The sequence below is a fragment of the Lepisosteus oculatus genome, chromosome 14, assembly GCF_040954835.1.
Source record: "Lepisosteus oculatus isolate fLepOcu1 chromosome 14, fLepOcu1.hap2, whole genome shotgun sequence".
Lineage (NCBI taxonomy): Eukaryota > Metazoa > Chordata > Actinopteri > Semionotiformes > Lepisosteidae > Lepisosteus > Lepisosteus oculatus.
The window spans coordinates 39,586,316-39,613,156 of NC_090709.1; the positions used below are offsets into that span (position 1 = coordinate 39,586,316).

At 60.7% G+C, this 26,841-nt stretch overlaps 2 protein-coding genes across 5 annotated transcripts; one reads left to right on the top strand and one right to left on the bottom strand.

Annotated features, from left to right (window-relative positions):
* Positions 1–454: 454 nt before the first annotated feature.
* On the bottom strand, positions 455–26,561 carry nelfe (negative elongation factor complex member E). Of its 4 annotated transcripts, none has more exons than XM_069198001.1 (11): positions 26,556–26,561; positions 5,019–5,097; positions 4,522–4,591; positions 4,273–4,418; positions 4,067–4,141; positions 3,434–3,468; positions 3,105–3,340; positions 2,511–2,655; positions 1,803–1,857; positions 1,170–1,272; positions 455–851 (listed from the first exon to the last, which is right to left on the bottom strand). In XM_069198001.1, the coding sequence occupies exons 2-11, from the start codon at positions 5,091–5,093 to the stop codon at positions 778–780; spliced, it is 1,014 nt and encodes a 337-aa protein (XP_069054102.1). In that variant the 5' UTR covers positions 5,094–5,097; positions 26,556–26,561; the 3' UTR covers positions 455–777. The 4 variants fall into 4 exon arrangements, with proteins under 4 accessions (XP_069054102.1, XP_069054101.1, XP_069054100.1 ...); XM_069198000.1 differs by lacking the exon at positions 26,556–26,561 and adding an exon at positions 6,119–6,190 and having other exon boundaries at positions 5,019–5,101; XM_069197999.1 differs by lacking the exon at positions 26,556–26,561 and adding an exon at positions 6,099–6,163 and having other exon boundaries at positions 5,019–5,101.
* skic2 (SKI2 subunit of superkiller complex) lies at positions 6,276–26,706 on the top strand. Its single transcript, XM_069197986.1, has 28 exons — positions 6,276–6,392; positions 7,627–7,748; positions 8,818–8,939; positions 9,047–9,164; positions 9,279–9,393; positions 9,492–9,566; positions 9,829–9,882; positions 9,985–10,682; positions 11,145–11,578; positions 11,710–11,856; positions 11,949–12,033; positions 12,830–12,936; positions 13,955–14,101; positions 14,600–14,696; positions 14,868–15,080; positions 15,818–15,928; positions 16,102–16,213; positions 17,089–17,207; positions 17,539–17,676; positions 19,138–19,275; positions 19,363–19,467; positions 19,605–19,749; positions 21,388–21,514; positions 21,887–22,097; positions 22,623–22,733; positions 22,837–23,055; positions 25,257–25,397; positions 26,013–26,706. Exons 1-28 carry the CDS (start codon positions 6,380–6,382, stop codon positions 26,211–26,213), a joined length of 4,425 nt encoding a protein of 1,474 aa, XP_069054087.1. The 5' UTR covers positions 6,276–6,379; the 3' UTR covers positions 26,214–26,706.
* Positions 26,707–26,841: the final 135 nt, after the last annotated feature.

Sequence of the window (26,841 nt, forward strand, 5' to 3'; positions counted from 1 at the left end):
GACTGGGACCCCGACTGTAGAGACTCATCCTGCACTGGGACCCCGACTGTAGAGACTCGTCCCGCACTGAGACCCCGACTGTAGAGACTCATCCCAGACTGGGACCCCGACTGTAGAGACTCGTCCTGCACTGGGACCCCGACTGTAGAGACTCATCCCAGACTGGGACCCCGACTGTAGAGACTCATCCCAGACTGGGACCCCGACTGTAGAGACTCATCCCAGACTGGGACCCCGACTGTAGAGACTCGTCCTGCACTGGGACCCTGACTGTAGAGACTTGTCCTGCACTGGGCCCCGACTGTAGAGACTCACCCTGCACTGGGACCCCGACTGTAGAGACTCATCCCAGACTGGGACCCTGACTGTAGAGACTCGTCCTGCACTGGGACCCCGACTGTGATCTTACAGCAAAGGGCTCATCATTGTAAAGATGGGACTGACAGACAGAGACTCGTTTTGACATAACTGTTTATTTTTGTCAAGTATGGAGAAACATTCGATGATAATGGGGAGAAAAAAAACACAACACAAAAAAACCTTTTTAAGAAATGAAAACGTCAGTACAGTTTGGCCTCGTCCATCTCCTGTTCAAACTGTCCACGGTATTCTGCTCAACCACAGTGATCACACAGCCCCCAACCTGCAGGCTCCTAAACGACCTTAGACGTCATAAACGATATCTCGGCTTCCAGCAGAATTCTTAATACATTTTGAGTCGCTCTGACACTAGTCCATACTTCGCCAGGCGGGGCTGGACAGGAAATGGACCCCGGTTCACAGGAAGTCATCATTGTACACAACCTGGTTCCGCTTGTCTCTGTAGGAGCCCTTGGCACTATTCTGTACAGCTGGAGAGACAGAGAGGGGAGAGAGAGGGGTTCATACACACACACTGACTGGACACTCCAGTACATGAACACTGCACTGAGAGAGAGAGGGGTTCATTCACACACACTGACTGGACACTCCAGTACATGAACACTGCACTGAGAGAGAGAGGGGTTCATACACACACACTGACTGGACACTCCAGTACATGAACACTGCACTGAGAGAGAGAGGGGTTCATACAGACACACTGACTGGACACTCCAGTACATGAACACTGCACTGAGAGAGAGGGGTTCATACACACACAGTAATAATGGTGTTACTTAGATGTTTACCTAGAGAGGCCCAGACTGACTTCCCTGTAGCAGCTTCAAGCATAGGCTGTTTCCTGGCGATGCTGACTTTAATGTTAACATCGCCAACCATTGTGCCGTTCAACTGAAAGAGATGAACACAGACCCTCACACAGACCCCAGAGACACTCCTCACACAGAGAGAGGAGTCCAGACCCTCACACAGACCCCAGAGACACTCCTCACACAGAGAGAGGAGTCGAGACCCTCACACAGACCCCAGAGACACTCCTCACACAGAGAGAGGAGTCCAGACCCTCACACAGACCCCAGAGACACTCCTCACACAGAGAGAGGAGTCCAGACCCTCACACAGACCCCAGAGACACCCTTCACACAGAGAGAGGAGTCCAGACCCTCACACAGACCCCAGAGACACTCCTCACACAGAGAGAGCAGTCCAGACCCTCACACAGACCCCAGAGACACCCCTCACACAGAGAGAGGAGTCCAGACCCTCACACAGACCCCAGAGACACTCCTCACACAGAGAGAGGGGTCCAGACCCTCACACAGACCCCAGAGACACTCCACACACAGACAGAGGAGTCCAGACCCTCACACAGACCCCAGAGACACTCCTCACACAGAGAGAGGAGTCCAGACTGTACCGACCTCGCCCACAGCCTGATCCGCGGACTCCATCTTCTCGAAGGTGATGAATGCACAGCTGGGAACGGGGAGAGAGAGAGAGAGAAGAGTTGCAGGGAGGTAAGGCGTCGTAGTGGCAGAGCAGTGAAAAGCTCTGGGACCGAGTGCGAGTCCAGCATCAAAGTCTCTTCAAGACTCCTTAAACAACTTCGCTGTGACCTGAGGAGACCACCGAGTGCCTGGTATTGCTCAGGTGGCGCAGTTCCCTTCATCGAGTAGATCATTACCTTAATTGCTCGTTAACACCCTGTGCCTCGTACTGGGACTTGAACCAGCAACCAACCACCCAGATACCCACCTCATACTGGGACTGGCACCAGCTAGCTCCCAGCAACCTGAAGGGGCTGTGCCTCATACTAGGATTTGAACCAGCAACCTCCCAGGTACGTGAAGGGGCTGTGCCTCGCGCCGGGACGTGAACCAGTCACCCCCCAGTTAGCTCATGGGCTGTGCCCTGCGCCGGGACGTGAACCGGCCGCCCCCCAGTTAGCTCACGGGCTGTGCCTCGCGCCGGGACGTGAACCAGCCGCCCCCAGTTAGCTCACGGGCTGTGCCTCGCGCCGGGACGTGAACCGGCCGCCCCCCAGTTAGCTCACGGGCTGTGCCTCGCGCCGGGACGTGAACCGGCCGCCCCCAGTTAGCTCAGGGGCTGTGCCCCGCACCGGGACTCACTTGCGCGGCGGGTCCATGCTGAGGTCGATGACGGTGCCGTGGGCCGAGAAGGCCGCGCGCAGGGTCTCCTCCCTCAGCCCCGCCCCGTAGACGTAGACCGTGTTCCCCTTCCTGGAGCCGCGGCGGTCCGGGTACGAGTCGGAGCCTGGGGGGGGCGGGGAGAGGACCACAGAGTGGACACAGTGGACAGAGAGGAGAGAGAGAGAGAGAGAGAGCAGAGGGGAGAGAGAGAGGAGAGAGAGAGGAGAAGGGAGCACGAGGAGGGGAGAGAGGAGAGGGGAGAGAGAGAGGAGGAGAGGGGGAGAGAGGAGAGGGGAGAGAGAGAGGGATGAGACAAGGGAGAGGAGGGAAGAGAGAGAGAGGAGAGACAGGAGAGGGGAGAAAGAGAGGGGGAGAGAGGAGAAGGGAGCGAGAGCAGAGACAGGAGAGGGGAGAGAGAGAGGAGGAGAGGGGGAGAGAGGAGAAGGGAGCGAGAGGAGAGACAGGAGAGGGGAGGGAGAGAGGGATGAGACAAGGGAGAGGAGGGAAGAGAGAGAGAGAGGAGGACAGGAGAGAGGGAGGAGAGGGGAGAGAGAAGCCAGGCCTGATACTCACGTCTGAAGGGGGCCTCCCTGTCCCTCTCCCGGTCCCGGTCCCGATCCCGATCCCGATCACGATCCCTGTCTCTGTCTCTGTCCCGATCCCTGTCCCGGTCCCGGTCTCTCCCTCGCTCCCGGTCCAGCTCCCTGTCCCTGTCCCTGTCCCTCTCCCTCTCCCTGTCCAGCTCCCTGCTGGAGGACGAGCCCCCCAGATCCTCATCGTCCCGAGACCGGTCCCCTGGGCTCACGAAGCTGGGAGAGAGAGAGAGAGGGGACGCTGGCACTGACCGGCCCGCTGGACACTACAGGACACTGCCTGCTGTACCCGCTGACCAGTCCACCTACCTCTCGTACAGGGACTTCCTGTGAGGCCGCTTAGCCTGCAAGTAGAGAGAGACGGAGTGAAGGACAGAGCGAGGCCCAGGCGCAGACGTGTCTGTCTCACGGCCCGTCCGTCTGTCTCACAGCCTGTCTGTCTCACGGCCCGTCCGTCTGCCTGCCTGTCTGTCTGTCTCACGGCCCGTCCGTCTGCCTGCCTGTCTGTCTGTCTCACGGCCCGTCCGTCTGCCTGCCTGTCTGTCTGTCTGTCTGTCTGTCTGCTTCACAGTCTCTCTGTCTGTCTGTCTCACAGCCTGCCTGTCTGTCTGTCTGTGTGTCTGCTTCACAGTCTCTCTGTCTGTCTGTCTCACAGCCTGCCTGTCTGTCTGTCTCACAGCCTGCCTCTCTGCCTGCCTGCCTACCTACCTCACAGCCTGTCTGTCTGTGTGTCTGCTTCACAGTCTCTCTGCCTGCCTGTCTGTCTGTCTCGCAGTCCACATGTCTCTCTGTCTCTCCTGTCTTTCCTGGTTCACTGGTTCACTGGCTCACTGCTTCACTGCTTCACAGTCCACATGTCTCTCTGTCTCTCCTGTCTTTCCTGGCTCACTGGTTCACTGGCTCACAGTTCACGGGTCTCTCATTCCACGAGTCCACACGTACCTCCAGCATCTCCTCGTCTGTGGACATGCTCCTCTGGAAGGGAAGGAAGGCGGGGACAGGCCCCTTCTCCGGATCCTGGGGACCAGAGGGAGAAGGAAGAGAAGGAAGGGGTCAGGAAGCAGACAAAGACTACACCTCCCATGACCGCCGCCTTTCCCACCCCCACACCCCCCCGGTGCACCCTGGGAGTTGTAGTCCGGGCTCACCTTGAGCTTGCCTTCCAGCGTCCTGGAGCGCTTGAACCCGGAGTTCTTGTTCTCGGACTTGATGGCGCTGATGGCCCCCGACTTCACCAGCATCTTGGCCTGCTCCGTCGCCGTGGCCGTGTCCACCACCGGCTGGTCGGACAGGGCTGGACGGGGGGGAGGGGAGAGAAAGAGAGAGGGGGGCAGTCGGGATGGGCACTGCCCCCTGGGAAGGGGGCGGGGCCGGGGCGGGAGGAAGAGGCCACTTACTGCGCTTCAGTCCGCCCTGGCTGGTCTGGCTGCTGGAGCTCTGCTTCTTGAGGGCCAGGAGGGCCTTTTTCTGCCACGAGAAGCAACGACAGGCCGTCAGCCGACTCGCCGCGGTCCCCCCCGACGCGCGCAGCCTCTCTGAGTGCGGAGCAGCGCCTCGCCCTGGGGTACAGGGGCTGTGCCGCCCCCCCCCACCGCATCTCTGCGCTGTATCGCAGCAGCGACAGCCTCTGTACACCCGCTGTATCGCAGCGGCAGCAGCCTCTCTGGGGTACAGGGGCTGTGCCGCGCCCGAGATTCGAACCCGCCGCCCCCCCGACCGCATCACCGCGCTGTATCGCAGCAGCAGCAGCCTCTCTGGGGTACAGGGGCTGTGCCGCGCCCGAGATTCGAACCCGCCGCCCCTCCTCGGTTTAGCGGCGATCACAGGCGGCCGGGCTGAGGAGACAGAGTCAGGCCCGCAGCCGGAGAGACGGGCAGAGAGCTGCACTGCTCACCTTCTTCTTCAGCTTGGCGTACTTCTTCTGGAGGGACTCCTCTTCCTCCGACAGAGAGGTGGGGAACAGGGCCATCCTGCACACTAGAGGGACCGGGCTGTCCAATGACACCACAGAGCATTACAGTCACATGACATCCCCAATGACACCACAGAGCATTAGAATCACATGATGTCCCCAATGACATCACAGAGCTTTAGAATCACATGACCTCCCCAATGACATCACAGAGCATCAGTCACATGACCTCCCCAATGACATCACAGATCATCAGTCACATGACCTCCCCAATGACATCACAGAGCATTAGTCACATGACCTCACTATTGAAAACACAGTGCTTTATAGTTACGTGACATCACCAGTGACATCACGGCACTTTATAGTCACATTATATCACCAATGGCATCACAGTGCTGTGCGTGTGACATAACTCTTCCTGCACTCGGAGGTTTAGCCTAATGACATCACCGCCTTATATACTGCGTTGGGACGTTTTATTCTTCCATTTTCAAAGCAAGTTCCCCCCCCCAGCAAACCACCACTTTCACCTTCAGCGCTCTGCATTCTGGTTTTAAACGTCGCCTGAGACGAGGGCGGCTGCTTAATCAGTCAATCAGTGATTCAATCGATCGATCGATCGATCAGAGCTGCGATTTCAAAGACAGCTACAGGGTAAACGCCCCGGTGCCAGTCTTGTGCCAGTCCTGCCCGGCGCCACACGGTGCCCATGCAGTCTGGAAGCGAAATCGCGTTTATAGGCTTTTGCATAAACAACACGGACTACACGTTTGCACTCATATTTAACCCCCTGATGACGCAGCCGGGCACCGGAGAGGGGCGATTGGTGTCCCGACCGGTCAAGAGAGAGAGAAATAAAAGCAGAAAGTGAACAGCAGGAAATTTAAAAACAATAAAAAAAAAACGCGCTTGCATTTGACGCGACGCGACGCGACACGACACGACACTATTTTCTGCTGCTGCCACCTCTGTCAGCAACCGCCTCTCCACCCGCCATGCTGACATTTCTAAAGAGCCAGGACCCCAGTATTAAAACAAACTGACGAGGAATAAACCTACAGCACAGTCCGGTACCGTACCTCTGGTCACCGTGCCAAAACAAAACAAGGACGCGCAGATATGACGTCACGATAGCGCCGCTAGCAGGGGGGACCCCTTCTCTGCTCCTTCTGATTGGTTAAAAAAGATGGCGATACTGCCGGGCAGCCAATGGGAATGGAGGTGGAGACCTAGGGGGCGGGAAGTAAAGTTCCATTTCCGCCCCTCAAAAAAAAAACAATTGCCGCAGTGCGGGTTCTGTTCCGGGTGAAGGGTCACCACGTACCGCTGACTGTCCGGCCATGGAGAGAATCGGTAGGCTGCGGGACGTTTCTGGGGGTTTTTTTTATATGTATTTTGGTCTGAAATGAAACGCCTGGAGGGGCGCGGCGCGGTGACGGGCCGGGCGAGGGATGTAGCAGCCTCTGAGGAAGCGAGAGGCGCAGGCGGCCGGTGCCGTGTTTGTTTTTACAAGACTGGCGTGACAGAAAGTTCGCTCTCAGAAGGAAGCAGACCTTCAGATCTGAACACTTTCTCGCCCGTGTGGGTGGGTGGGGGGGTGTTATTTGCCTGTCCTGACCGTGTCTTACGGCTATGACGTGGATACGGTGACATCAGTTTAACCCCCCCTGTATCCAGATCCGGTCAGATCCCTGGAGCTCAGTGTCACTCCGGGGGTAGGAGACCCTAACCCTGACCCTACACTGAACTATACCGGCAGGCTGGAGGAGCTGGGTCTCTTTAGTCTGAAGGGGGTGTCAGCCACACTGACAGGCTGAGGGAACTGAGTCTCTTGAGACAACAAGCTGCCCAGCCCTGTGGTTGAAGCCGATACCCTGGCTTCTCTCCAGACACAGCTGGGTGAGCTCCTCCAGTCAGGACAGGAGGCTCTTCTGTACACAGAGGGGGGTGGGGGTGGGGAACAGGCTGCCCAGCCCTGTGGTTGAAGCCGATACCCTGGCTTCTCTCCAGACACAGCTGGGTGAGCTCCTCCAGTCAGGACAGGAGGCTCTTCTGTACACAGAGGGGGGTGGGGGTGAGGAACAGGCTGCCCAGCCCTGTGGTTGAAGCCGATACCCTGGCTTCTCTCCAGGCACAGCTGGGTGAGCTCCTCCAGTCAGGACAGGAGGCTCTTCTGTACACAGAGGGGGGTGGGGGAGGGGAACAGGCTGCCCAGTCCCTGTGGTTGAAGCCGATACCCTGGCTTCTCTCCAGACACAGCTGGGTGAGCTCCTCCAGTCAGGACAGGAGGCTCTACTGTACACAGAGGGGGGTGGGGGTGGGGAACAGGCTGCCCAGTCCCTGTGGTTGAAGCCGATACCCTGGCTTCTCTCCAGACACAGCTGGGTGAGCTCCTCCAGTCAGGACAGGAGGCTCTACTGTACACAGAGGGGGGTGGGTGTGGGGAACAGGCTGCCCAGCCCTGTGGTTGAAGCCGATACCCTGGCGGGCCAGGTGACCTTTATCTTTTTTTCTTCCGTCCCTGTTTGTGGCGAGCGAGCTGCTGTTGTGTCCTGTCTGACCCTTCCCCTGCCCCCCCCCCCTGCAGTGTTGCCCCCGCCCGGGCCCCTGGACCTCCCCCTCTCGGCGCTGGAGATGGGCTGCTCCGGGGAGTTCCAGCTGCTGTCCCGGCCGCTGGGGCGCGCCGACGCCCTGCCTCCCCAGTGCACCGTGAGTAACGCGGGGCGTCTCTGCGGCTCCCTGCGCTGAGCTTGAAGGAAGCGAGGAGGCCCGGCGGAGAGCTGGACGAACCGGGTCAGCACCGCCGACCCGCTGAGTCCACAGCGCAGCGGGGCAGCCAGCGAGATCAGGGGAGGGAATGTGCTGCACCCCTGGAGGGCTGGGCCCACTAGTTCTCCTGTGTGCAAACTGCACCCCTGGAGAGCAGCCCTCACTAGTTCTCCTGTGTGCAAACTGCACCCCTGGAGAGCAGGGCGCAGTAGTTCTCCTGTGTGCAAACTGCACCCCTGGAGGGCTGGGCCCACTAGTTCTCCTGTGTGCAAACTGCACCCCTGGAGAGCAGGGCGCAGTAGTTCTCCTGTGTGCAAACTGCACCCCTGGAGGGCTGGGCCCACTAGTTCTCCTGTGTGCAAACTGCACCCCTGGAGCGCAGGGCCCACTAGTTCTCCTGTGTGCAAACTGCACCCCTGGAGAGCAGGGCGCAGTAGTTCTCCTGTGTGCAAACTGCACCCCTGGAGGGCTGGGCCCACTAGTTCTCCTGTGTGCAAACTGCACCCCTGGAGAGCAGGGCGCAGTAGTTCTCCTGTGTGCAAACTGCACCCCTGGAGGGCTGGGCCCACTAGTTCTCCTGTGTGCAAACTGCACCCCTGGAGAGCAGGGCGCAGTAGTTCTCCTGTGTGCAAACTGCACCCCTGGAGGGCTGGGCCCACTAGTTCTCCTGTGTGCAAACTGCACCCCTGGAGAGCAGGGCGCAGTAGTTCTCCTGTGTGCAAACTGCACCCCTGGAGGGCTGGGCCCACTAGTTCTCCTGTGTGCAAACTGCACCCCTGGAGAGCAGCCCTCACTAGTTCTCCTGTGTGCAAACTGCGCCGTCCTGGTGTCTCTGGTGTGCAGTTTGCCTGAGTGCACATTGCACCGCCGGTGTGCAACAGCACTAACGGTCTGGGTGAGGGATTGGCAGGCCAAGCCATTCCCAGCATGCTCCTTGCACACACACACACACACACACACACACACTCCCTCTCTCCCGGCCGGTCTCAGAGTCCGCTCCCCCCCACAGCTGCCCCACGGCCTGCCGCCCTTCGCCCCCGACCTGCTGGCCGACGTGGAGGAGCGCTTCCTGCGCGACCCCGAATGGCTTCCCCTCCACGACAAGGACGCCGCCTTCGAGAAGTTCCGCCGGTGAGCGCCGCGGTCCCGGGGGGGTGGGGGTGGGGGTCACGGGGTCACGGGGTCACAGCCTCGTGCCGGTGTGGACACAGTCTGTCTGTCCGTCCGTCCGTCCGCAGGGCGGTCAAGAGGGACACCCGGCTGGACGCCCTGCTGCACTGCCAGGTCTCGCCCCTGCACTCCTCCCTGTCTGTGGTCCGGAACCCCACCACCGGCGAGCTGCTGGACTTCGCCGAGGTCAGGCCCCGTGTCCACCGCCGCCGCCGCCGCCACCCCCCACACACACACACACCGGCTCCGTATTCACCCCCACCCCTCGCTCCCTCCCTCCCCCTCTCTCGGCGTGCGCAGGTGCTGCTGGAGGACACCGGCCTCTCCTGCAAGAACTCTCTCTCCCTCCTGCGGCCCCCCGGCCCCCCGGGGCAGAGCCTGAGGGGCAGCACCACCAACTACCCCTTCCTGCCAGGTAAGGCGCCCTCCTGCCCTCCCCGCGGCTGTCCTGCGTCTCCGGCACTGACCAGTCCCTGTGTGTGTGTGTCCCTGTGTGTGTGTGTGCGCGCGCAGGGGGGATGGACGAGCCCAGCCTGGAGCAGATCAAGACCAAGACGCAGAAGGAGGAGGACATCGATTTCGAGAACGGTGAGGATTCGCCCCGGGGGAGAGGGTGCGACCCCACCCCGCCCCCCTGACCTCTGACCCCCCCGTTCCCTGCTCTCGCTCCTGAGTCCTGATTGGCCGCCGCGAGTCAGGTGACCTGGGGCCGGCGCGCTGCCGTTGGCTGAGGAGCGGCGGCCGAGGAGGAGGGCGATGAAGATGGCGACGAGGGTGGTGGGGCAGGCGGACGGGGCGTGTCTGCTGTCGCCCTTTCTCCTAAGAGCCGTGCGTTCCCTCTCGCCCACAGACCTGCTGGCAGTGCCTCCCGGCTTCAAGAGGGGAATGGAGTTCGCGAGGAAAGGTCAGAGGGCGCGTCTGGGGGGTTTTGGGGGCGCACGCCCCCCCCAAAACGGTGCCCGACCGGCCTGCTGACCCTCCCTTCTGTTTTCTTCCCCCCTTCCAGATGTGAAGCCCCCCACCGGGCAGCTCAGCCTGCTGTCCCTGCTGTCGGGCTTTGATGACATCATCGACGCGCGCCCCGAGCGGGAGGGCGGGGAGAGAGGGGAGGAGGAGAGGGGCGGGGCCAAGAGGCTGCAGAGGAGCAACAGCCTGGAGGAGCTGGGCATCAAGGCAGTGCTGGCCGTCCGTGGGACTGACCGTCCGTCTGTCTGTGTGTCTGTCTGTGGGACTGACCGTCCGTCTGTCTGTGTGTCTGTCTGTGGGACTGACCGTCCGTCTGTCTGTGTGTCTGTCTGTGGGACTGACTGTCCGTCTGTCTGTGTGTCTGCCTGTGGGACTGACCGTCTGTCTGTGTGTGTGTCTGTCTGTGGGACTGACCGTCCGTCTGTCTGTGTGTCTGCCTGTGGGACTGACCGTCTGTCTGTCTGTGTGTCTGCCTGTGGACTGACCGTCTGTCTGTATGGATCTGCCCTGATCTCTCCTCGCAGTGTGTGTGAGTGTGTGTGTTCATCTGTCTCTCTGCAGGAGGCCGGGCCTTCGTCCTCGTCCTCGTCCTCGTCTTCCTCTTCCTCGGCGGAGAGGCAGGGAGCGATGAAGAGCGCGGAGGACAAGCCCGCACAGAGAGAGCGCTGGGCTATCCCAGTGGACATCAACACCCCCTGCGAGGACTTCCACAAGCGTATCCCTGACCCTGCCTTCAAGGTGTGTGTGAGACCTCTGAGTGTGTGTGCTGGGCTGCAGTGTGTTACTGTGTGTGTGTGTGTGTACTGGGCCCCAGTCCGTGACTGTGTGTGTGGGCTGGGCTGGGCTGCAGTGTGTTACTGTGTTACTGTGTTACTGTGTTACTGTGTTACTGTGTTACTGTGTTACTGTGTTACTGTGTTACTGTGTTACTGTGTTACTGTGTTACTGTGTGTGTGTACTGCGCTGGGCTGCAGTGTGTGTCTGTGACTGTGTGTGTGTGTGTGTGCACTGGGCTCCAGTCCTTGACTGTGTGTGTGTGTACTGGGCCCCAGTCCGTGACAGTGTGACTGTGTGTGTGTGTACTGGGCCCCAGTCCGTGACAGTGTGACTGTGTGTGTGTGTACTGGGCCCCAGTCTGTGACTGTGTGTGTGTACTGGGCCCCAGTCCGTGACGGTGGGTCTCTCTCTCTCTCTGCCCAGTGGCCCTTCGAGCTGGACGTGTTTCAGAAGCAGGCGGTGTTGAGGCTGGAGGCGGGAGACTCTGTGTGTGTGTGTGTGTGTGTGTACACTGGGCCCCAGTCCGTGACGGTGGGTCTCTCTCTCTCTGCCCAGTGGCCCTTCGAGCTGGACGTGTTTCAGAAGCAGGCGGTGTTGAGGCTGGAGGCGGGAGACTCTGTGTGTGTGTGTGTGTGTGTGTGTGTGTCTGTGTGTGTGTGTGTGTACACTGGGCCCCAGTCCGTGACGGTGGGTCTCTCTCTCTCTGCCCAGTGGCCCTTCGAGCTGGACGTGTTTCAGAAGCAGGCGGTGTTGAGGCTGGAGGCGGGAGACTCTGTGTTCGTGGCGGCTCACACCTCTGCCGGCAAGACAGTGGTGGCGGAGTATGCCATCGCTCTGTCCCAGAAACACATGACCAGGTCAGCGCCCCTCTGTCTCTCTCCTCTGTCTCTCTCCTCTCTCCTCTCCCTCCCTTTCTCTGCATTGGTGTGGTCCACCCTGGTTGGCCCACAGACCCGTCCGTCACCCTCCCCATCCTGCTCTCCCATAGGACGATCTACACCTCCCCCATCAAGGCGCTGTCCAACCAGAAGTTCCGGGACTTCAAGACCACCTTCAAGGACGTGGGGCTGCTGACCGGCGACGTCCAGCTGAGTCCCGAGGCGTCCTGCCTGATCATGACCACGGAGATCCTCAGGTACGGGGGGGAGGGGGGCAGCGTCTCTGTGATCCCGTGGGTCAGAACCAGGGGCCCGGGCCCGTCCCCGAGTGACGCTCTCTGCTCTGCAGGTCCATGCTGTACAACGGCTCGGACGTCATCCGGGACTTGGAGTGGGTGATATTTGACGAGGTGCATTACATTAATGACACTGAGGTGAGAGACTCTGGACCAATCCTGTCTGTACTCGTACTCTCTGTGTGAGGAGTGCCTCTGGGGTCTGTGTGAGGGTCTGGACTCCTCTCTCTGTGTGAGGAGTGTCTCTGGGGTCTGTGTGAGGGTCTGGACTCCTCTCTCTGTGTGAGGAGTGCCTCTGGGGTCTGTGTGAGGGTCTGGACTCCTCTCTCTGTGTGAGGAGTGCCTCTGGGGTCTGTGTGAGGGTCTGGACTCCTCTCTCTGTGTGAGGAGTGTCTCTGGGGTCTGTGTGAGGGTCTGGACTCCTCTCTCTGTGGGAGGAGCGTCTCTGGGGTCTGTGTGAGGGTCTGGACTCCTCTCTCTGTGTGAGGAGTGCCTCTGGGGTCTGTGTGAGGGTCTGGACTCCTCTCTCTGTGTGAGGAGTGCCTCTGGGGTCTGTGTGAGGGTCTGGACTCCTCTCTCTGTGTGAGGAGTGCCTCTGGGGTCTGTGTGAGGGTCTGGACTCCTCTCTCTGTGTGAGGAGTGCCTCTGGGGTCTGTGTGAGGGTCTGGACTCCTCTCTCTGTGTGAGGAGTGTCTCTGGGGTCTGTGTGAGGGTCTGGACTCCTCTCTCTGTGGGAGGAGCGTCTCTGGGGTCTGTGTGAGGGTCTGGACTCCTCTCTCTGTGTGAGGAGTGCCTCTGGGGTCTGTGCGAGGGTCTGGACTCCTCTCTCTGTGGGAGGAGTGTCTCTGGGGTCTGTGTGAGGGCCCGGTCCATGTTTGTTCTGTCCTCCCTGAGCAGCCCTGCCTCTCTTTCTCTGTCTCTCTCTCTCTCTCAGAGGGGAGTGGTGTGGGAGGAGGTGCTGATTATGCTCCCAGATCACGTCAGTATCATCCTGCTTAGCGCCACCGTGCCCAACGCCGTGGAGTTCAGCGACTGGATCGGGTACGAGACGGGGGGCCGGGGGGGTGAGAGAAGGGGTTCGAGAGGGGGCGAGTGGAACAGGCTGGTGCTGATCGGAAGGGAAGGGGTACAGATAGTGTGAAGGGAGGGAGAGGGAGCAGGTGACGCAGGTGACGTGGTGCAGGTGACAGTTGGTGTGGGTGACACAGGTGACTCAGTGCAGGTGACAAGTGGTGCAGGTGACAGTTGAAACAGGAGGTGCAGGTGACGCAGTTGAAATAGGTGACAGGTGGTGTAGGCGACACAGGTGACGTAGAAGACGCAGGTTACACAGGTAACACAGGTGACGTAGAAGACGCAGGTGACACAGGTGACGTAGAAGACGCAGGTTACACAGGTGACACAGGTGGTGCAGGTGACACAGGTGACGTAGAAGACGCAGGTTACACAGGTGACACAGGTGGTGCAGGTGACACAGGTGACGTAGAAGACGCAGGTGACACAGGTGACGTAGAAGACGCAGGTGGTGTAGGTGACACAGGTGACGTAGAAGACGCAGGTGACACAGGTGACGCATGTTACACAGGTGACACAGGTGACGTAGAAGACGCAGGTGACACAGGTGACGTAGAAGACGCAGGTGACACAGGTGACGCATGTTACACAGGTGACACAGGTGACGTAGAAGACGCAGGTGACACAGGTGACGTAGAAGACGCAGGTGACACAGGTGACGCATGTTACACAGGTGACACAGGTGACGTAGAAGACGCAGGTGACACAGGTGACGTAGAAGACGCAGGTGGTGTAGGTGACACAGGTGACGTAGAAGACGCAGGTGACACAGGTGATGTAAAAGACGCAGGTGGCGCAGGTGACACAGGTGACGTAGAAGACGTAGGGGAAGCAGGTGAGAGTGCGTGAGAGACAGACGTGTTCCCCACTCCACCTCGACATCTGCAGTGTCGCAGGGGAACTCTGGGAACGTGCCCTGGAATCCGAAGGACGCGTTTCGCCTTCCGATGTGATTCCTTCTCTCTCCTCCCTCTCGCTCTCCCAGGCGCATCAAGAAGAAGCGGATCTACGTCATCAGCACGCAGAGGCGCCCCGTGCCCCTGGAGCACCACCTGTACACGGGAAACAGCAGCAAGACGCAGAAGGAGCTCTTCCTGCTGGTGGACGCCAACGGCAACTTCCTCACCAAGGGGTAGGAGGAGCGGGGAGGTGGGGAGACAGGCAGGCAGGCAGGGAGATAGGCAGGGAAGCAGACAGACAGGCAGGGGAGACAGGCAGGCGGGCAGACAGGGAGACAGGCGGGCAGACAGGGAGACAGGCAGGCAGGCAGGCAGGCAGACAGACAGACAGGCAGGGGAGACAGGCAGGCGGGCAGACAGGGAGACAGGCAGGGAGACAGGCAGGGGAGACAGGCAGGCAGGCAGGGAGACAGGCAGGAAGGCAGGCAGACAGACAGGCAGGGAAGCAGACAGACAGGCAGGGGAGACAGGCAGGCAGAAGGGGAGGCAGGCAGACAGACAGGCAGACAGACAGGCAGGGAAGCAGACAGGCAGGCAGAAGGGGAGGCAGGCAGGGGAGACAGATAGGCAAGCAGGCAGGCAGGCAGACAGGGCAGAGAGACGGGCACTGAGTTAAGTCAGTCAGGCAGCCTTCACGGGGACTCACCGGCGCCCCCTCCCTGTCCCCACAGGTACTACGCTGCCGTGGAGGCGAAGAAGGAGCGCACCAGCAAGCACGCGCAGTCGTTCGGAGCCAAGGGCGCCTCGCAGGTCACCACCCCCAACCAGGCAGGTCCCGCCGCGGCGCGGTCCGGCGTGAGGTCGCGAGGTCGCGAGGTCGCGAGGTCGTGGGGTCATGAGGTCGCGAGGTCGTGGGGTCGCAGGGTCGCAGGGTCGCGAAGTCGTGTTGCCTCTCGCGGCCTCCGTTTTCACCCCTCCCCTCCCCCTCCCCCTGCCCAGGACCGGGCCGTGTGGCTGTCCCTCCTCTCCTCCCTGTACCGGCGGGACCAGACGCCCGTGGTGGCCTTCACCTTCTCGCGCTCCCGCTGCGACGAGAACGCCCGCGCGCTCTCCTCCCTCGACCTCACCACCTCCGCCGAGAAGAGCGAGATCCACTGCTTCTTCCAGCGCTGCATCTCCCGGCTCCGGGGCAGCGACCGGCAGCTGCCGCAGGTGAGGGGTGCCTCTGGGGTCTGTGTGAGGGGCTGGACTCCTCTCTCTGTGTGAGGAGTGTCTCTGGGGTCTGTGTGAGGGTCTGGACTCCTCTCTCTGTGTGAGGAGTGTCTCTGGGGTCTGTGTGAGGGTCTGGACTCCTCTCTCTGTGTGAGAAGTGTCTCTGGGGTCTGTGTGAGGGTCTGGACTCCTCTCTCTGTGTGAGGAGTGTCTCTGGGGTCTGTGTGAGGGTCTGGACCCCTCTCTCTGTGTGAGGAGTGTCTCTGGGGTCTGTGTGAGGGTCTGGACTCCTCTCTCTGTGTGAGGAGTGCCTCTGGGGTCTGTGTGAGGGTCTGAACTCCTCTCTCTGTGTGAGGAGTGTCTCTGGGGTCTGTGTGAGGGTCTGGACTCCTCTCTCTGTGTGAGGAGTGCCTCTGGGATCTGTGCGAGGGTCTGGACTCGTCTCTCTGTGTGAGGAGTGTCTCTGGGGTCTGTGCGAGGGTCTGGACTCCTCTCTCTGTGTGAGGAGTGTCTCTGGGGTCTGTGTGAGGGTCTGGACTCCTCTCTCTGTGTGAGGAGTGTCTCTGGGGTCTGTGTGAGGGTCTGGACTCCTCTCTCTGTGTGAGGAGTGCCTCTGGGGGTCTGTGTGAGGGTCTGGACTCCTCTCTCTGTGTGAGGAGTGTCTCTGGGGTCTGTGTGAGGGTCTGGACTCGTCTCCCAGGTGTCTGTATTAATCTGTCACAAACCGCTGTCTGCAGGTTCTCCAGATGATCGAGCTGTTGAAGAAGGGGATAGGTGTTCACCACAGTGGGATCCTGCCCATCCTCAAGGAGGTTATCGAGATGCTCTTCACTAAGGGCCTAGTGAAGGTGAGAGGCACGGTGTCTCTTTCTAGAGCACCTACGTCACGCAGGTCCGACACCTGGAAAGTTTAATGTGAATAAGGCATTGCTCATCCAGCTCTTCATGGATGTATTTGGATGCTCTTTTAAAAGGTCCGTCTCGGGCCTCTCCCTGACCTTTCCCCTCTGACCTTTCCCAGGTGCTCTTCGCCACGGAGACGTTCGCCATGGGGGTGAACATGCCGGCCAGGACCGTGGTGTTCGACAGCATCCGGAAACACGATGGGACGGCGTTCCGGGACCTGGTGCCCGGTGAGAGACAGGGGACGCTGGGGTACAGAGGGGGAGACTGGGGTACAGAGGGGGACACTGGGGTACAGAGGGAGCAGGGGACACTGGGGTACAGAGGGGGACACTGGGGTACAGGGGGGGTTTCTGAGAGGTGCAGGGAGGGAGCAGGGGACACTGGGGTACAGAGGGGGACACTGGGGTACAGAGGGAGCAGGAGACAATGGGGTACAGAGGGAGACACTGGGGTACAGAGGGAGCAGGGGACACTGGGGTACAGAGGGGGACACTGGGGTACAGAGGGAGCAGGAGACAATGGGGTACAGAGGGAGACACTGGGGTACAGAGGGAGCAGGGGACACTGGGGTACAGGGGGGGACACTGGGGTACAGAGGGAGATACTGAGAGATACAGGAAGGGAGCAGGGGACACTGGGGTACAGGGGGGGACACTGGGGTACAGAGGGAGCAGGGGACACTGGGGTACAGGGGGGGGCACTGGGGTACAGAGGGAGATACTGAGAGATACAGGGAGGGAGCAGGGGACACTGGGGTACAAGGGGGTGCACTGGGGTACAGAGGGAGATGCTGAGAGATACAGGGAGGGAGCAGGGGACACTGGGGTACAGAGGGAGACACTGGGGTACAGAGGGAGCAGGGGACACTGGGGTACAGAGGGGGACACTGGGGTACAGAGGGAGGTACTGAGAGATACAGGAAGGGAGCAGGGGACACTGGGGTACAAAGGGAGATGCTGAGAGATACAGGAAGGGAGCAGGGGACACTGGGGTACAGAGGGAGCAGGGGACACTGGGGTACAGAGGGGGACACTGGGGTACAGAGGGAGTAGGTGGCCCCTCCCCTGAAACTGCTCCTCACCACCCCCCCCCCCGTCTCCAGGAGAGTACATCCAGATGGCGGGCCGCGCGGGGCGCCGCGGGCTGGACACCACGGGCACGGTCATCATCCTGTGCAAGGGGGCGGTTCACGAGATGAGCGACCTCTACAAGATGATGCTGGTGAGTCGGGGGGGGCCGGGGGGCGTCTCCCGGGGCAGACGGGGGGGGCGGGGGTGGCAACGGGGCGGGCTGTGACCCCGTTATCTGGTGCAGGGTCAAGGTGGGGGGGTGGCTATCCCAGCAAGCACCGGGTGCAGTCCGGAGCTCCCACTTCAGTGTCGGGGCTCCCCAGACCGACTCGGGGTTCCTGTGACCCCCCCGTCAGTCTCTGGACTTGTTCTCCTCGGATCGACTCGGGGTCACTGCGACCCCCCGCTGAGGGACGCTGGGAGGGGTGAAGGGGGGGTCGGCCGGCGGCAGTCACGTCTCCCTCTCCCCCTCCGTGCGTCAGGGCAAGCCCACCCTGCTGCAGTCTCAGTTCCGGCTCACCTACACCATGATCCTGAACCTGCTGCGCGTGGAGGCCCTGAGGGTGACCGACATGATGAAGAGGAGCTTCTCCGAGTGCCACACCCGCAAGGACTCGCAGGTGCCAAGCCGCCCCGACGCCCACAGATTCACACTGACCCTCACACAGACCCCAGAGGCACTCCTCACACAGAGAGAGGAGTCCAGACCCTCACACAGACCCCAGAGACACTCCTCACACAGAGAGAGGAGTCCAGACCCTCACACAGACCCCAGAGACACTCCTCACACAGAGAGAGGAGTCCAGACCCTCACACAGACCCCAGAGATACCCCTCACACAGAGAGGAGTCCAGACCCTCACACAGACCCCAGAGACACTCCTCACACAGAGAGAGGAGGACAGACCCTCACACAGACCCCAGAGACACTTCTCACGCAGAGAGAGGAGTCCAGACCCTCACACAGACCCCAGAGACACTCCTCACACAGAGAGAGGAGTCCAGACCCTCACACAGACCCCAGAGACACTCCTCACACAGAGAGAGGAGTCCAGACCCTCACACAGACCCCGGAGACACCCCTCACACAGAGAGAGGAGCCCAGACCCTCACACAGACCCCAGAGACACTCCTCACACAGAGAGAGGAGCCCAGACCCTCCCACAGACCCCAGAGACACTCCTCACACAGAGAGAGGAGTCCAGACCCTCACACAGACCCCAGAGATACCCCTCACACAGAGAGGAGTCCAGACCCTCACACAGACCCCAGAGACACTCCTCACACAGAGAGAGGAGGACAGACCCTCACACAGACCCCAGAGATACCCCTCACACAGAGAGGAGTCCAGACCCTCACACAGACCCCAGAGACACTTCTCACGCAGAGAGAGGAGTCCAGACCCTCACACAGACCCCAGAGACACTCCTCACACAGAGAGAGGAGTCCAGACCCTCACACAGACCCCAGAGACACTCCTCACACAGAGAGAGGAGTCCAGACCCTCACACAGACCCCGGAGACACCCCTCACACAGAGAGAGGAGCCCAGACCCTCACACAGACCCCAGAGACACTCCTCACACAGAGAGAGGAGCCCAGACCCTCCCACAGACCCCAGAGACACTCCTCACACAGAGAGAGGGGTCCAGACCCTCACACAGACCCCAGAGACACCCCTCACACAGAGAGAGGAGTCCAGACCCTCACACAGACCCCAGAGACACTCCTCACACAGAGAGAGGAGTCCAGACCCTCACACAGACCCCAGAGACACTCCTCACACAGAGAGAGGAGTCCAGACCCTCACACAGACCCCAGAGGCACTCCTCTCACAGAGAGAGCAGTCCAGACCCTCACACAGACCCCAGAGACACTCCTCACACAGAGAGAGGAGTCCAGACCCTCACACAGACCCCGGAGGCACTCCTCACACAGAGAGAGGAGTCCAGACACTCACACAGACCCCAGAGGCACTCCTCGCACAGAGAGACCAGCACACGCCCTCATATAGACCCCCATACGGAGCCTTGATACAAGGAGTGCCCTGCCGGACTCACACTGACGCTCCGTGGCCCCGCAGGTCCATGAGAAGAGGATCGCCGAGCTGAAGCAGACCCTGTCGTCTCTCCCTCCCGTCGACACCGAGGGGCAGCTGGCCGACCTGGTGACGTACTACCGCACGGTGAAGGAGCTGGTGCAGATCCGGGACACGCTGCAGGTACCGTTGCGCAGGACCCGCCCCCCCGGGGTGCGCGGCGCCCCGGCGCAGGGCCTGACGTGGACGCCTGTCTCCGTGTCCCCGCAGAAGGCCGTGATGGAGTCGGTGAACGGCGTGAAGGCCCTCTCCGTGGGCAGGGTGGTCGTGGTCGGCAACGCGCAGCACAGCAACGCCCTGGGGGTCGTCCTGCAGGTCAGGACAGGGTCGCCTGGCGCGTCTCTGCGCCGCCCGGTCTCTTGGTGCTCGCTGCACTCTCTCTCTCTCTCTCTTTTCTCTCTCTCTCTCTCTCTCTCTCTCTCGCCTTCTCTCACTCTCTCACTCTCTCGCAGGTGTCCAGTGACGCAGCCAATCGCTCCTTCACCGCTCTGATCCTGTGCGAGAGGGGCAGGGAGAGTGGGGGCGCCCCGAACCCCGGCAGCAGCCCTCCGGCCGCCCCCCACCTCCTCTTCAACACGGGGCTGTTCATCCCCGAGGGTACTGTCACTCGCCTGGGCTCACCTGGGAGAGACTCGGGGCTCCATTCTGTGAACGGTTCACACCGAGAGACTCGGGGCTCGATTCAGTGAACGATTCACACCGAGAGATACCGGGCTCGATTCAGTGAACGATTCACACCGAGAGATACCGGGCTCGATTCAGTGCACGATTCACACCGAGAGATTCGGGGCTCGATTCAGTGAACGATTCACACCGAGAGATTCAGGGCTCGATTCAGTGAACGATTCACACCGAGAGATTCAGGGCTCGATTCAGTGAACGATTCACACCGAGAGACTCAGGGCTCGATTCAGTGAACGATTCACACCGAGAGATACCGGGCTCGATTCAGTGCACGATTCAAACCGAGAGATACCGGGCTCGATTCAGTGAACGATTCACACCGAGATATACCGGGCTCGATTCAGTGAACGATTCACACCGAGATATACCGGGCTCGATTCAGTGAACGATTCACACCGAGAGACTCGGGGCTCGATTCAGTGAACGATTCACACCGAAAGATACCGGGCTCGATTCAGTGCACGATTCACACCGAGAGACTCGGGGCTCGATTCAGTGAACGATTCACACCGAAAGATACCGGGCTCGATTCAGTGAACGATTCACACCGAGAGACTCGGGGCTCGATTCAGTGAACGATTCACACCGAGAGATTCGGGGCTCGATTCAGTGAACGATTCACACCGAGAGACTCGGGGCTCGATTCAGTGAACGATTCACACCGAGATATACCGGTCTTGATTCAGTGCACGATTCACACCGAGAGATACCGGGCTCGATTCAGTGAACGATTCACACCGAGAGATACCGGGCTCGATTCAGTGCACGATTCACACCGAGAGATACCGGGCTCGATTCAGTGAACGATTCACACCGAGAGACTCGGGGCTCGATTCAGTGAACGATTCACACCGAGAGATACCGGGCTCGATTCAGTGCACGATTCACACCGAGAGACTCGGGGCTCGATTCAGTGAACGATTCACACCGAGAGATACCGGGCTCGATTCAGTGAACGATTCACACCGAGAGATACCGGGCTCGATTCAGTGAACGATTCACACCGAGATATACCGGGCTCGATTCAGTGAACGATTCACACCGAGAGACTCGGGGCTCGATTCAGTGAACGATTCACACCGAGAGACTCGGGGCTCGATTCAGTGAACGATTCACACCGAGATATACCGGTCTCGATTCAGTGCACGATTCACACCGAGAGATACCGGGCTCGATTCAGTGAACGATTCACACCGAGAGATACCGGGCTCGATTCAGTGCACGATTCACACCGAGAGATACCGGGCTCGATTCAGTGAACGATTCACACCGAGAGACTCGGGGCTCGATTCAGTGAACGATTCACACCGAGAGATACCGGGCTCGATTCAGTGCACGATTCACACCGAGAGACTCGGGGCTCGATTCAGTGCACGATTCACACTGAGAGACTCGGAGCTCGATTCAGTGCACGATTCACACCGAGAGACTCGGGGCTCGATTCAGTGCACGATTCACACTGAGAGACTCGGGGCTCCATCCGGTGAGAGATTTGGCCCTGGTGGTCTGGGGGGTGCCCTGGCGTGACCGGCGTGCTGCGTCTCCCCCCAGGCCCCTGCGGGCACACGGTGCAGAAGATCAAGCCCGGCGACATCGCCGCCATCACAGTGAAGACCCTGCGGGTCAGCCCGGACCGCATCATCGACGACTTCAACAAGAGGCAGATGCCTCGCTTCAGGTGAGACCCAGTCGGTCTGGAGCCTGCGTCTCCTCTCTCTGTCTGCGTCTGCGTCTCCCTGTCTCCCCGCTCTGTCCGCATCTGCGTCTCCTCTCTCTGTCTGCATCAATTCTCTCTGCGTCTCCTTTCTCTGTCTGGATCCACTTCTCCCTGCGTCTCCTCTCCCTGTCTGCACCTGTACTCTCTGTGTCTCCTCTCCCTGTTCCTCGCCGCCCGTGTCCGTTTCTCTGTGTCTCCTCTCTCCGTTCAGCAACGTTCTCTCTCTCTCTCTCTCTCTCTTTCGTCTCCTCTCCTCTCTCCGTCCGCGTCACCGGCCCGCGTCTCCTCTCCCCGCCCCGGCGTCTGTTCCTGGGCTCTCGGCGGCTCTCGCAGGATGGACCCCCCCGGGCAGGCCATCTCCACGGCCACCCAGGAGCTGCTGCGATTGGCCGAGGCTCACCCGGGCGGGGTGGCGACCCTTGACCCCGTGAACGACATCCAGCTGAAGGGGGTGGAGGTGGTGGAGGCGTCGATGAGGCTCCGCGTCCTGCAGGACGGCCTGAGCCAGTTCACCTGCGTGCACAGCCCCCGCTTCTCGGACGAGGTAATTCCATGGCATCTCTCTCAGTGTGAGGAGGGTCTCTGGGGTCTGTGTGAGGGTCTGGACTCCTCTCTCAGTGTAAGGAGTGTCTCTGGGGTCTGTGTGAGGGTCTGGACTCCTCTCTCTGTGTGAGGAGTGTCTCTGGGGTCTGTGTGAGGGTCTGGACTCCTCTCTCTGTGTGAGGAGTGTCTCTGGGGTCTGTGTGAGGGTCTGGACTCCTCTCTCTGTGTGAGGAGTGCCTCTGGGGTCTGTGTGAGGGTCTGGACTCCTCTCTCTGTGTGAGGAGTGTCTCTGGGGTCTGTGTGGGGGTCTGGACTCCTCTCTCTGTGTGAGGAGTGCCTCTGGGGTCTGTGTGAGGGTCTGGACTCCTCTCTCTGTGTGAGGGGTGTCTCTGGGGTCTGTGTGAGGGTCTGGACTCCTCTGTCTGTGTGAGGAGTGTCTCTGGGGTCTGTGTGAGGGTCTGGACTCCTCTCTCTGTGTGAGGAGTGTCTCTGGGGTCTGTGTGAGGGTCTGGACTCTATCTTTCAGTTCTCCAGGCTGCAGGAGCGGATGTCTTTTCAGGAAGAGCTGGACAGGCTGCAGTTCCTCCTCTCGGACCAGTCTCTCTCTCTGCTGCCCGAGTACCAACAAAGAATTAAGGTGTGTGGTCGCCGCCGTGTCGCCCCCCTCTGCCCCGCCGTGCCGGACGGCCTGTGTGTGCGCTGGATCCGCGAGCCCCCCGTGTCCCCCGTCCGTCCTGCAGGTGCTGCAGTCCCTGAGCTACGTGGACGCCGGCGGGGCCGTGCAGCTGAAGGGCCGGGTGGCCTGCGAGCTCAGCAGCCACGAGCTGCTGCTGACGGAGCTGCTGTTCGAGGGCGGCCTGAGCTCGCTGCCCCCCGAGGAGAGCGCCGCCCTGCTGTCCTGCCTGGTCTTCACCCAGAAGACGCAGGTCACCCCCGAGATCAACTCCTCGCTGCAGGAGGTAGGGGCGCTCGGCGCGGGAGGGGAGGGATCGGGGGCTCCCTCCGTCTGTCTGGACTCGGATTTCACGCTGTCCAGTCGGCGCAGTGTCCAGTGTCCAGTGTCCAGTCAGTGCAGTGTGCAGTGAATCAGCGCAGTGTCCAGTCAGTGCAGTGTGCAGTGAATCAGCGCAGTGTCCAGTCAGTGCAGCGTGCAGTGAATCAGCGCAGTGTCCAGTCAGTGCAGCGTGCAGTGAGTCAGCGCAGTGTCCAGTCAGCGCAGTGTCCAGTCAGCGCAGTGTCCAGTGTCCAGTGTCCAGTGTCCAGTGTCCAGTGTCCAGTGTCCAGTGTCCAGTGTGCAGTGTGCAGTGAATCAGCGCAATGTCCAGCCGGCGCTGTGTGCAGTGTGCAGTCAGCGCAGTGTGCAGTGAGTCAGCGCAGTGTCCAGTCGGCGCAGTGTGCAGTGTGCAGTTAGTGCAGTGTGCAGTGAGTCAGCGCAGTGTCCAGCCGGCGCTGTGTGCAGTGTGCAGTCAGTCGGCGCAGTGTCCACTCATACAGCGCAGTGTGCAGTGGGTTAGCACAGTGTCCAGTCATACAGTGCAGTGTGCAGTGAGCGCAGTGTCCAGCTGGGACAGTGTCCAGTGAGTCAGTGCAGTGTGCAGTGCGGCAGCGCAGTGTGCAGTGCGGCAGCGCAGTGTCCAGTGAGCTGGCGTGGTGTCCAGTCTGTGCCGTGTCCAGTGAGCCAGCTCAGTGCCCAGTCTGTGCCGTGTGCAGTGTCCAGTCTGTGCCGTGTGCAGTGCGCCAGCGCAGTGTCCAGTCTGTGCCGTGTGCAGTGTCCAGTCTGTGCCGTGTGCAGTGAGCCGGTGCAGTGTCCAGTCTGATCCGTGTGCAGTGTCCAGTCTGTGCCGTGTGCAGTGTCTAGTCTGTGCTGTGTGCAGTGAGCCGGTGCAGTGTCCAGTCTGTGCTGTGTGCAGTGTCCAGTCTGTGCTGTGTGCAGTGTGCAGTCTGTGCTGTGTGCAGTGAGCCGGTGCAGTGTCCAGTCTGTGCTGTGTGCAGTGTCCAGTCTGTGCTGTGTGCAGTGTGCAGTCTGTGCTGTGTGCAGTGAGCCGGCGCAGTGTCCAGTCTGTGCTGTGTGCAGTGTCCAGTCTGTGCTATGTCCAGTGCGCCAGCGCAGTGTCCAGTCTGTGCCGTGTGCAGTGTCCAGTCTGTGCCGTGTGCAGTGTCCAGTCTGTGCTCTGTGCAGTGAGCCAGCGCAGTGTCCAGTCTGTGCTGTGTGCAGTGCGCCAGCGCAGTGTCCAGTCTGTGCTGTGTGCAGTGTGCAGTCTGTGCTGTGTGCAGTGTGCAGTCTGTGCTGTGTGCAGTGCGCCAGTCTGTGCAGTGTCCAGCCTGTGCCGTGTGCAGTGTCCAGTCTGTGCTGTCCAGTGCGCCAGCGCAGTGTCCAGTCTGTGCCGTGTGCAGTGTCCAGTCTGTGCCGTGTGCAGTGTCCAGTCTGTGCCGTGTCCAGTGAGCCAGCGCAGTGTCCAGTCTGTGCTGTGTGCAGTGTCCAGTCTGTGCCGTGTGCAGTGTCCAGTCTGTGCCGTGTCCAGTCTGTGCCGTGTCCAGTCTGTGCCGTGTGCAGTGTCCAGTCTGTGCCGTGTGCAGTGTCCAGTCTGTGCCGTGTGCAGTGTCCAGTCTGTGCCGTGTGCAGTGTCCAGTCAGTGCTGTGTGCAGTGTCCAGTCTGTGCTGTGTGCAGTGTGCAGTCTGTGCCGTGTGCAGTGTCCAGTCTGTGCCATGTCCAGTGAGCCAGCGCAGTGTCCAGTCTGTGCCGTGTGCAGTGTCCAGTCTGTGCCGTGTGCAGTGTCCAGTCTGTGCTCTGTGCAGTGAGCCAGCGCAGTGTCCAGTCTGTGCTGTGTGCAGTGCGCCAGCGCAGTGTCCAGTCTGTGCTGTGTGCAGTGTGCAGTCTGTGCTGTGTGCAGTGTGCAGTCTGTGCTGTGTGCAGTGCGCCAGTCTGTGCAGTGTCCAGCCTGTGCCGTGTGCAGTGTCCAGTCTGTGCTGTCCAGTGCGCCAGCGCAGTGTCCAGTCTGTGCCGTGTGCAGTGTCCAGTCTGTGCCGTGTGCAGTGTCCAGTCTGTGCCGTGTCCAGTGAGCCAGCGCAGTGTCCAGTCTGTGCTGTGTGCAGTGTCCAGTCAGTGCTGTGTCCAGCGAGCCAGCGCCGTGTCCAGCCGCCGTGTCCCCTGTGTTGCAGGGCGTGCAGCGTGTGGTCGCCGTGGCCCAGCGGATCGGCGAGCTGCAGCGGGACTGCGGGCTGGCCCAGTCGGTGGAGGAGTTCGTGGGGCAGTACAAGTTCGGGCTGACGGAGGTGGTGTACTGCTGGGCCCGGGGCATGGTGAGAGACAGCGCCCCCCGCAGGGCCCACGCCGCGTCCAGCAGCCAGCGTGAAGGAAGGAAGGAGGGGTTTGGGTTTCAGGCACAACGTTTTAATAATGCATCGTCCCCGACATTCACCGCATATAACGCCTTTCTGAACGCACCACTCAGAGCGCCTCTCGGGTCGTGTGTGTGTGTGTGTGTGTGTGTGTGTGTGTGTGACCCTGTCCTCTCTCTGCCCAGCCCTTCTCGGAGATCGGTGTGTGTGTGTGTGTGTCTGACCCTGTCCTCTCTCTGCCCAGCCCTTCTCGGAGATCGGTGTGTGTGTGTGACCCTGTCCTCTCTCTGCCCAGCCCTTCTCGGAGATCGGTGTGTGTGTGTGTGTGTGTGTCTGACCCTGTCCTCTCTCTGCCCAGCCCTTTTCGGAGATCGGTGTGTGTGTGTGTGTCTGACCCTGTCCTCTCTCTGCCCAGCCCTTTTCGGAGATCGGTGTGTGTGTGTGTGTCTGACCCTGTCCTCTCTCTGCCCAGCCCTTCTCGGAGATCTGTGTGTGTGTGTCTGACTCTGTCCTCTCTCTGCCCAGCCCTTCTCGGAGATCGGTGTGTGTGTCTGACCCTGTCCTCTCTCTGCCCAGCCCTTCTCGGAGATCGCGCAGCTGACGGACGTGCAGGAGGGCATCGTGGTGCGCTGTATCCAGCGTCTGGACGAGGTCCTGAAGGACGTGCGCAACGCCGCCCGCATCGTGGGCGACTCGGTGCTGCACTCCAAGATGGAGCAGGCCTCCACCGCCATCAAGAGGGACATCGTCTTCACCGCCTCCCTGTACACCCACTGAGGACATCCAGGACAGGGGGGTCCGGCTGGACACTGGAGGACATCGAGGACACTGGGGACACAGAGACAGGGGGGTCCGGCTGGACACTGGAGGACATCGAGGACACTGGGGACACAGAGACAGGGGGGTCCGGCTGGACACTGGAGGACATCGAGGACACTGGGGACACAGAGACAGGGGGGTCCAGCTGGACACTGGAGGACACTGGGGACACAGAGACGGGAGGGTCCGGCTGGACACTGGAGGACATCAGGGACACTGGGGACACAGAGACGGGGGGGTCAGGCTGGACACTGGAGGACACTGGGGACACTGGGGGACACTGGGAGTATCAGAAGGGTCGACACTCTGGTTTGCTGAGGGTCACAGGGGGTTCACTGGGGGTCTCTGAGGCAGGGGGGCGGTGGGAGAGGAGAGGGGTGGACTGGTCCCGCCAGTCCGCGGATTTGGAGAATAAAAGAACCGCCCGAGCTCTCAGGTCGGCTGCTTCCTGATCTTTATTTCCTCCCCCGTCTGTCGCGCCGCCCCGCATCACTTCCTGTCCGGGAGACCGCCTCCTGGACATCAGCCGGGCCACTCACGACACGAGCCCCTTAGACCCGGAGAGGAGCCGGGGTATCGGCTTGTT